The following is a 9,785-nucleotide window of genomic DNA, read 5'->3' on the forward strand; positions in this document are numbered from 1 at the left end:
CACCTGGTCACAATATTCTTTCACACACACACACACACACACGCACACACACATGCACGCACACACACACACACCAATAAACACAACAGGAAAACTGCTTAGTTGGAAACAAATATCGATATTGGAAATTCCAAGAGATGTCCTTTTAGGAGTGTGGGTGTGTGTGTGTGTGCGTGTGTGTGTGTGTCTGTGCATTCTTGGTGTGTGTACCCTGGGCAGAATCATCTTGGCGACCCACCCACCAGACTTTGAAGACTTAGTACGAAAAAAAAAAAAAAAAGGCTGGGCATGGTGGCTCACACCTGTAATCCCAGTACTCTGGGAGGCTGAGGCAGGTGGATTGCTTGAGTCCAGGAGCTCCAGACCAGCCTGGGCAGCATAGCAAAACCCTGTCTCTACTAAAAATACAAAAAATTAGCCAGGCATGGTGATGTGCACCTGTAATCCCAGCTTCTTGGGAGGCTGAGGTGGGAGAATTGTTTGAGCCCAGGAGTTCAAGGCTGCAGTGAGCCATGATCCCCACCACTGTACTCCAGCCTGGGTGACAGAGTGAGAACCTGTCTCGAAAAAAAAAAAAAAAAAAAAAAAATGACTCCAGCAAGGTGACCTCTAAGGGGACAGGGCTCTTGAAGGCCTTTGTGGGCCAGAAGAGTTCCTTCCTGGTGGACTGCAGCAAAGCCAGCTCCAACATGCTGCTGCTCCGGGTCCATGGGCCCACCACCCCCTACGAGGAGGTCTCCATGAAGCATGTAGGCAACCAGCAATACAACGTCACATACATCGTCAAGGAGAGGGGTGATTACGTGCTGGCTGTGAAGTGGGGGGAGGAACACATCCCTGGCAGCCCTTTTCATGTCACAGTGCCTTAAAACAGTTTTCTCAAAACAAACAAACAAACAAAAAAAACGTAGCTCCTAGAAAATTTAAAATTACGGCCGGGCGCAGTGGCTCACACCTGTAATCCCAGCACTTTGGGAGGCTGAGGCGGGCGGATGACTAGGTCAGCAGTTCGAAACCAGCCTGGCCAACATCGTGAAATCCCATCTTTACTAAAAATACAAAATTAGCCGGGCATGGTGGCAGAGGCCTGTAGTCCTAGCTACTCGGGAAACTGAGGTAGAAGAATCGCTTGAACCCGGGAGGCAGAGGGGTTGCAGTGAGCCAGGACTGCACCATTACACTCTAACCTGAGCAACAAGAGTGAAACTCCATCTTAAAAAAACAAAACAAAACAAAAAATTAAAAAATATGTGTACGCCGGGTGTGGTGGCTCATGCCTGTAATCCCAGCACTTTGGGAGGTTGAGATGGACAGATTGCCTGAGCTTGGAAGTTCGAAACCAGCCTGGGCAACATGGCGAAACCTCATCTCTACTAAAAATACAAAAAATTAGCCAGGTGTGGTGGTGGGTACCTGTAATCCCAGCTACTCAGGAGGCTGAGGCAGGAGAATCACTTGAACCGGGAGGTGGAGGTTGCAGTGAGCCGAGATCATGTCATTGCTCTCCAGCCTGGCGACAGAGTAAGACTCTGTCTAAAAAAAAATAAGGCAAGGCTCGGTGGCTCACGCCTGTAATCCCAGCACTTTGGGAGGCTGAGGCAGGCGTATCACGAGGTCAGGGGATCGAGACCATCCTGGCTAACACAGTGAAACCCCATCTCTACTAAAAATACAAAAAATTAGCTGGGTGTGGTGGCGGGCGCCTGTAGTCCCAGCGACTCAGGAGGCTGAGGCAGGAGAATGGCGTGAACCCGGGAGGCGGAGCTTGCAGTGAACCAAGATCGTGCCACTGCACTCCAGCCTGGGCAACAAAGAGAGACTCCGTCTCGAAAAAAAATAAAATAAAATAAAAAATAAATATGTGTAATTTTTTTTTTTTTCAAGACGGAGTCTGACTCTGTCACCCAGGCTAGAGTGCAGTGGCGTGATCTCGGCTCACTGCAACCTCCACCTCCCGTGTTCAAGTGATCTCCTGCCTCAGCCTCTTGAGTAGCTGGGATTACAGGCACCCACCACCACACCTGGCTAATTTTTGTATTTTTAGTAGAGACAGGGTTTCACCATGTTGGCCAGGCTAGTCTTGAACTCCTGACCTCGTTATCTGCCTGCCTCAGCCTCCCAAAGTGCTGGGATTACAGACGTGAGCCACATGCCTGGCCAAATATGTGTAATTTTTGTTTTAGCTGTCCCACAGAGAAAGTCAGAACTCTTCTCAGTAGTTTTACATGTATCTTCCTGGAAATATTTGCAAATTAATCTGAAAAAAGTATACATACATATTTGGCATGTTAGGGTTTAAATCTCCTTGCAGGGTCAAACATAAACAAGTTTCTTTCTTTCTTTTTTTTTTTCTTTGAAACAGAGTCTCTGTCTCCCAGGCTGAAGTGTGGTGGCACAATCACGACTCACTGCAGCCTTGAACTCCTGGGCTCAAATGATCCTGCCTCTTCAGCCTCCCCAGTAGCTGGGACTACAGGCATGTACCACCATGCCCAGCTAATTTTTTTATTTTCTATTTTTTTGAGACGGAGTTTGAGTCTTATTGCCCAGGATAGAGTGCAATGGCACGATCTCAGCTCACTCCAACGTCTGTCTCCCGGGTTCAAGCGATCCTCTTGCCTCAGCTGCCCAAGTAGCTGGGATTATGGGCATGGGCCACCATGCCTGGTTAATTTTGTATTTTTTAAGTAGAGACAGGGTTTCTCCATGTTGGTCAGGCTGGTCTCCAACTCCTGACCTCAGGTGATCCTCCCGCCTCGGCCTTCCAAAGTGTTGGGATTACAGGGGTATACCACTGTGCCCGGCCTAATTTTTTAAAGTTTTTGTAGAGACTGGGTCTGGCTATGTTTCCCAGGCTGATCTTGAACTCCTGGGCTCAAGTGATCCTGCAACGCTGGCCTCCCAGAGTGCTGGGATTACAGGTGTGAGCCACTGAGCTTAGCTTGAAGCATAAAGAAGTTTCTTCGTTCTTTTGCATATTTGTCCTGAAGCCCCTGTACTGATACTCTCTCTCACTCTTCTCCCTTCTCCTATTTAGAGCTAGAAAATCTGTAGCACTGAGTCCTTGAAAAAGGCAAACGATATGGAATTGTTAACAGATACTTTACGTTACACCTTTTTTTTTTTTGTTTTGAGACAGAATTTCACTCTTGTTGCCAGGCTGGAGTGCAATGGCACGATCTCGCCTCATTGCAACTTCCGCCTGCTGGGTTCAAGCGATTCTCCTGACTCAGCCTCCCGAGTAGCTGGGATTACAGGCCCCTGCCACCATGCACAGCTAACTTTTTGTATTTTTAGTAGAGACAGGATTTTACCATGTTGGCCAGCCTGGTCTCAAACTGCTGACCTCAGGTGATCCACCTGCCTCGGCCTCCCAAAGTGCTGGGAATACAGTGTGAGCCACCACGCCCAGCCTAAGTTACACTTTTGTTTTGTTTGTTTGTTTGTTTGAGACAGTGCCTGTTGCCTAGGCTGGAATGCAGTGGTACCATCTCGATTCACTGCAACCTCTGCCTCCTGGGTTCAAGTGATTCTCCCACCTCAGCCTCCTGAGTAGCTGGGACTACAGGCACGTGCCACCACGCCTGGCTTATTTTTGTATTTTTAGTAGAGACAAGATTTCACCATGTTGATCAGGCTGGTCTCGAACTCCTGACCTCAGGTGATGCACCTGCCTCAGCCTCCCAAAGCACTGGGATTACAGGCGTGAGCCACGGTGCCCGGCACACTTTTGTTTTTGTCCTTGAGAAACAGAGTTTTCTTCTGTGGCCCAGGTTGGAGTACAGTGGTTCAATCATAGCTCACTACAGCCTTGACCTCCTGGGCTCAAGCAATATCCCCCACCATCTCAGCCTCCCAAAGCCCTGGGATGACAGGTGTCAGCCACTGTGCCTGACCACACTATGTTTTTGCAAACCAGGTACCAGGATGCTCAATTTGTTTCCCTGGGACTTTAACCTGTTTGGAGATGGATCTGGCACAACGATTGGTCAATTTCCCATCTGTTGCTGTGACTATTGCATACCTTGCCCCAGGCCCTTTTCCTGCCTCCAGGGGGACTTTCTGCAGTTTTCCCTCAGACCCAGCACTGTGTTGCTCTTTTCTAGCTGGTCCAAGCAGGTCTTTTCTTAGCACAGGCCAATTATCTGCCCAGCATTTACTTTCCCAGGCTGTTTACCATGACAACCTCTCCTAGAGACACAAAATCTGAGTGGGCCCCACGCAGACAGGGGCACTTCCTGTCCTGGGCACTGCCCAAGAAGATAATAAAGCAATTATTTCTCTTTGAAGCAGTACATCTTGAGGGACGAGTGAGAGAGAAAAGGTCATTTATTCATGCCTACTATGTTCTAGGCCCAGTTAAGGGTAATTTGCAGATGGAAATGTCATTTAATATTCCCAGAAGTTGTTTTTTTTTTTGAGACAGTTCTTGCTCTGTTCTCCAGGCTGGAGTGCATTGGTGCAATCTCCACTTGTTGCAACCTCTGCCTCCGGGGCTCAAAAGATCCTCCTACCTCAGCCTCCCGAGTAGCTGGGACCACAGGCGTGCACCACCAAGCCTGGCGAATTTTTGTATTTTTTGTAGAGACTTGGTTTCGCCATGTTCAAGATCAACCTGGGGTCTTGAACTGCTGGACTCAAGAAATCCACATGCTTTTGCTTCCCAAATTGCTGTGATTAAGAGGTGTGAGCAACCCCACGCCTGTTGTTTTGAGTGATGTGAAATAGCAGGTTGTCTCATACCTCAGGGCCTCTGCTTAGGCGTGTGACCATTTCGTCCTGCATGAAATTCTCTGTCCAGAGTTGAAATGCGGTGGAGTAAAATTCAGCTCCTGCTCTCCTTCCCAAGCTTTGGGCCCTGGGGGGCAGGGTAGGGGGTGGGTTTCTGCCTAGAGTAACGGATGCCTTTTCCTAATTTGCACAAAGATGTGCAGCAGGTTAGAGGTGGGGCCTGGGTCTGGCCCGAGCTGCACTCTCACCATCCCTCCACACTGCTCCCCAGGTCAGAGTGCTCCTGAGGGGAGGGCCTTGCCTGCTCTTCCTCCCTTGCCCTTCTATAGGGACCTAGGTAGGGCAGTGGCATACATCTGTGGTCCCAGCACTTTGGGAGGCTGAGGCGGGAGGACTGCTTGAGGCCAGGAGTTCGATGTTACAGTGAGCTATGATTGCACCACTGCACTCAAGAAGCCTGGGCAACAGAGCAAGATCCTGTCTCTAAAATATAAATACATACATACAAGAACCCAGCTAAAGTGCCTGGCCAGGACGGGCTCTGGGTCAAGCTTACTCTCTTCTGTTCGTGCAGTTTTTGTACTGAGAAATGCTTCATTCGTTCAGTTGAAATGTCAACTCCTCGCTGGGCACAGCTGCGCGTGCCTGTAATGCCAGCACTTTGGGAGGGTGGGGCAGGAGGATTGCTTGAGCCCAGGAGTTTGAGACCAGCCTGGGCAATGTGATGAGACCCCGTCTCTACAAAAAACAAAAATTACTGGGGCATGGTGGTGTGAGCTGCTGGGGAGGCTGAGGTGGGATGATCTTCTGAACCCAAGAGATTGAGGCTGTGGTGAGCAGAGATTGTGCCACTGTACTCCAGCCTGGGTGACAGGGTGAGACCCTATCTCAAAAAAAAAAAAAAAAAAAAAAAAAAGTCAATGCCTCAGTGAAGGCTGACCCAGCCTACTCACTGCAAAACTAATCACTCTTCCCCTGTGACTGGTCTTACCCTGTATAGTACCCTCCTCACCTACTGTGCTGTGGTGCTTTGTAGGAGTCAGTTTGCTTTTAAATTGGTCATTATAGGCACATGATGAAAAATTAAAATATAAAAGGATCTAGAAAAAGTGAATTTCCTTCAATCCTTGATCCCAAGTTCCCCAGATTCCTTCCTCAGAAATAGGCTATGAATTGTTTTTCTTCTTCCAGAGATATTTTATGCATAAGTAAACATACATATATTATCCCTAACTGTCCTCCTTCTCTTTTTTTTATTCTTTTTTTTTTTTTTTTTGCTACAGGGTCTCACTCTGTTCAGGCTGAAGTACAGTGGGGCAGTCATAGCTCACTGCAGCCTTGACCTTTTGGGTAGTAACCCCCACCCCACCCCCGACTCAGCCTCCCAAGTAGCTGGGACCACAGTCACATACCACCAAACCCAGCGAATTTTTAATTTTTTTGTAGAGATAGGGTCTCACTATGTTATTAAGTGATCCTCCTGCCTCAGCCTCCCAAAGTGCTGGCATTACAGGAATGAGCCACTGCCTGGCCCTCTTTCTTTTTTAGAAACCCAAATAGAGGCCGGGCACGGTGGCTCACACCTTTTATCCCAGCACTTTGGGAGGCTGAGGCAGGCAGATCATGAGGTCCGGAGATTGAGACCATCCTGGCTAACACGGTGAAACCCCATCTTTACAGGCTGGGCACAGTGGTTCACGCCTGTAATCCCAGCACTTTGGGAGGCCGAGGTGGGCAGATCATGTGGTCAGAAGATCGAGACCATCCTGGCTAACACGGTGAAACCTTGTCTCTACTAAAAATACAAAAAACTAGCCGGGCCTGGTGGTGGGCGCCTGTAGTCCCAGCTACTCCAGAGGCTGAGGCAGGAGAATGGCGTGAACCCGGGAGGTGGAGCTTGCAGTGAGGCAAGACAGCACCACTGCACTCCAGCCTGGGCGACAGATCGAGACTCTTGTCTCAAAAAAAAAAAAAAAAAAATTAGAGGCTGGGCCTGGTGGTGCAGACCTGTAGGCCCAGATGCTGGTGAGGCCAAATTTGGAGGATTGCTTGAACCCAGGAATTTGAGGCTGCAGTGAGCTTTGATTGCGCCACTGCACTCCAGCCTGGGCGACAGATTGAGATCCTATCTCAAAAAAAAAAGAAAAAAAGAAAAAGAGGCCAGGCGTGATGGCTCACGCCTGTAATCCCAGCACTTTGGGAGGCCTAGGCAGGCAGATCACGAGGTCAGGAGCTCGAGAGTAGCCTGGCCAACATGGTGAAACCCCATCTCTACTAAACATACAAAAATTAGCTGGGTGTGGTGGCACGCGCCTATAATCCCAGCTACTCAGGAGCCTGAGGCAGGGGAATCGCTTGAACCTGGGAGGCAGAGGTTGCAGTGAGCCGAGATCACGCTACTGCACTCCAGCCTGGATGACAGAGCAAGATTCAATCTCGAAAAAAAAAAAAAAGGCCACTGTCGCCACCACCGAGACCAAGATGGCCACGAGACTCAGCATTTTCCTCAAGATTTCCTGGGCCAGGGAGCCAGTGCTGGTCGGGTCCTTCATCATCTGGAGCCTCGCTGTAATTCTACCCCCACTTAGCCCCTACACCAAGTACTCCACCATGATCAATGAGGCAATGCCCTACAACTACCCAGTGCCTGTCTGCGACGACGGGAACATGCCCCACGTGCCCAGCCACCCCCAGGACCCCCAAGGCCCCAGTTTGGAGTGGTTGAAGAAATTGTGAGCACCTCCACTGACAGAGGAGGACCCTCCCATGGCTCCCACTAAAAACGTGAAAACCAACCTCTCCCCACCCAAAAAAAAAAAAGAAAGAGAAAGAAAAATTGCATTAAATATCTGATCTAGGCCAGGCACAGTGGCTCAGGCCTGTAACTGTAACTCTAGCACTTTGGGAGGCCGAGGCAGGAAGATTGCTTGAGGCCAGGGGTTCAAGACAAAACTGGCCAACAAAATGAGACCTCGTCTTTAAAAAATAAATTCTGGGGCCAGGCGTGGTGGCTCACACCTGTAACAGCACTTTGGGAGGCCGAGGCGGGTGGATCACGAGGTCAGGTGTTTGAGACCAGCCTGGCCAACATAGTGAAATCCCATCTCTACTAAAAAAAAAATACAAAAAATTAGCCAGGCGTGGTGGCGGGTGCCTGTAATCCCAGCTACTTGGGACGCTGAGGCAGGAGAATCGCTTGAACCTGGGAGGCGGAGGTTGTGGTGAGCCGAGATTGTGCCATTGCACTCCAGCCCAGGCAACAGTGTGAGACTCCGTCTCAAAAAAATATATATAAATAAAATAAATAAATAAATATAAATTCCTGGCACAGTGCACACGCCTGTAATCCCAGCACTTTGGGAGTCCAAGGCGGGTGGATCACGAGGTCAGGAGTTCAAGACCAGCCTGGCCAAGATGGTGAAATCCTGTCTCTACTAAAAACACAAAAAATTAGCCAGGTGTAATGGCGGGCGCCTGTAATCCCAGCTACTCAGGAGGCTGAGGCAGCGAATTGCTTGAACTCGGGAGGTGGAGGTTGCAGTGAGCCGAGATCGTGCCACTGCACTCCAGCCTGGGTGACAGAGTAAGACTCCATCTCAAAAAAAAAAAAATTAAATAAGTAAATTAAAAGTAACTAACTAAATACCTGGATATCTGAGCTGGGTGCCGTGGCTCATGCCTCTAATCCCAGCACTGTGGGAGGCCAAGGCAGGCAGATCATGAGGTCAGGAGTTCAAGACCAGCCTGGCCAACATAGGGAAACCTTGTCTCTACTAAAAAAATTAGCCAGGTGTGGTGGTGCACATCTGTAATCTCAGTTACCCAGGAGGCTGAGGCAGGAGAATCGCTGGAACCTGGGAAGTAGAGGTTGCAGTAAGCCGAGATTGTACCACTGCTCTCCAGCCTAGGTGACAGAGTGAGACTCTGTCTCAAAAAAAAAAAAAAAAAAAAAAAAAAATCAATATCTGATATACATTTTTGTTTGTTTATTTATTTATTTATTTATTTTTGAGACGGAGTCTCGCTCTATCGCCGGGGCTGGAGTGCAGTGGCCGGATCTCAGCTCACTGCAAGCTCTGCCTCCTGGGTTCCCGCCATTCTCCTGCCTCAGCCTCCGGAGTAGCTGGGACTACAGGCGCCTGCCACCTCGCCTGGCTAGTTTTTTGGTATTTTTTAGTAGAGTAGGGGTTTCACCGTGTTAGCCAGGATGGTCTTGATCTCCTGACCTCGTGATCCGCCCGTCTCGTCCTCCCAAAGTGCTGGGATTACAGGCTTGAGCCACCGCGCCCGGCCTCATTTATTTATTTACTGAGATAGAGTCTCACTCTGTCGCCCAGGCTGGAGTGCAATGGTGCAATCTTGGCTCACCGCAACCTCTGCCTCCCTGGCTCAAGCTATTCTCCTGCCTCAGCCTCCCGATTAGCTGGGACTACAGATGCGCACCACCACGCTCGGCCAGTTTCTGTATCTCTAGTAGAGATGGGGTTTCACCATCTCGGTCAGGCTGGTCTAGAACTCCTGACCTCGTGATCTGCCCACCTCAGCCTCCCAAAGTGCTGGGATTACAGGTGTGAGCCAACATATCCGGCCCAATATCTGATATACATGTTAATTGAAGCTGGGTGTAGTGGTCACACCTTTAATCACAGCATTTTGGGAGGATCACTTGAGCCCAGGAGTTCAAGACCAGCTTGGGCAACATAGCAAGACCCTGTCTCAAAAAAGAAAAATTTGGCCGGGCGCGGTGGCTCAAGCCTGTAATCCCAGCACTTTGGGAGGCCGAGACGGGCAGATCACGAGGTCAGGAGATCGAGACCATCCTGGCTAACCCGGTGAAACTCCGTCTCTACTAAAAAACACAAAAAAACTAGCCGGGCGAGGTGGCGGGCGCCTATAGTCCCAGCTACTCGGGAGGCTGAGGCAGGAGAATGGCGTGAACCCGGGAGGCGGAGCTTGCAGTGAGCTGAGATCCGGCCACTGCACTCCAGCCTGGGCGACAGAGCAAGACTCCGTCTCAAAAAAAAAAAAAAAAAAAAAAAGAAAAATTTAACATT

At 49.6% G+C, this 9,785-nt stretch overlaps 1 protein-coding gene and 1 pseudogene across 1 annotated transcript; both read left to right on the plus strand.

The window, feature by feature from the left end:
• Window positions 1-587: 587 nt before the first annotated feature.
• Window positions 588-918, plus strand: LOC104661597 (filamin-B-like; the record flags this gene model as incomplete). The annotated part of the gene is given in 2 exon segments (XM_010362288.1): window positions 588-821; window positions 823-918. Coding segments are annotated over 2 exon segments (330 nt in total), but the record flags the coding sequence as incomplete, so codon positions are not given.
• A 6,294-nt stretch (window positions 919-7,212) lies between these two features.
• LOC104661573 lies at window positions 7,213-7,467 on the plus strand (annotated as a pseudogene).
• Window positions 7,468-9,785: the final 2,318 nt, after the last annotated feature.

Source organism: Rhinopithecus roxellana, chromosome 20 (genome assembly GCF_007565055.1).
Source record: "Rhinopithecus roxellana isolate Shanxi Qingling chromosome 20, ASM756505v1, whole genome shotgun sequence".
Lineage (NCBI taxonomy): Eukaryota > Metazoa > Chordata > Mammalia > Primates > Cercopithecidae > Rhinopithecus > Rhinopithecus roxellana.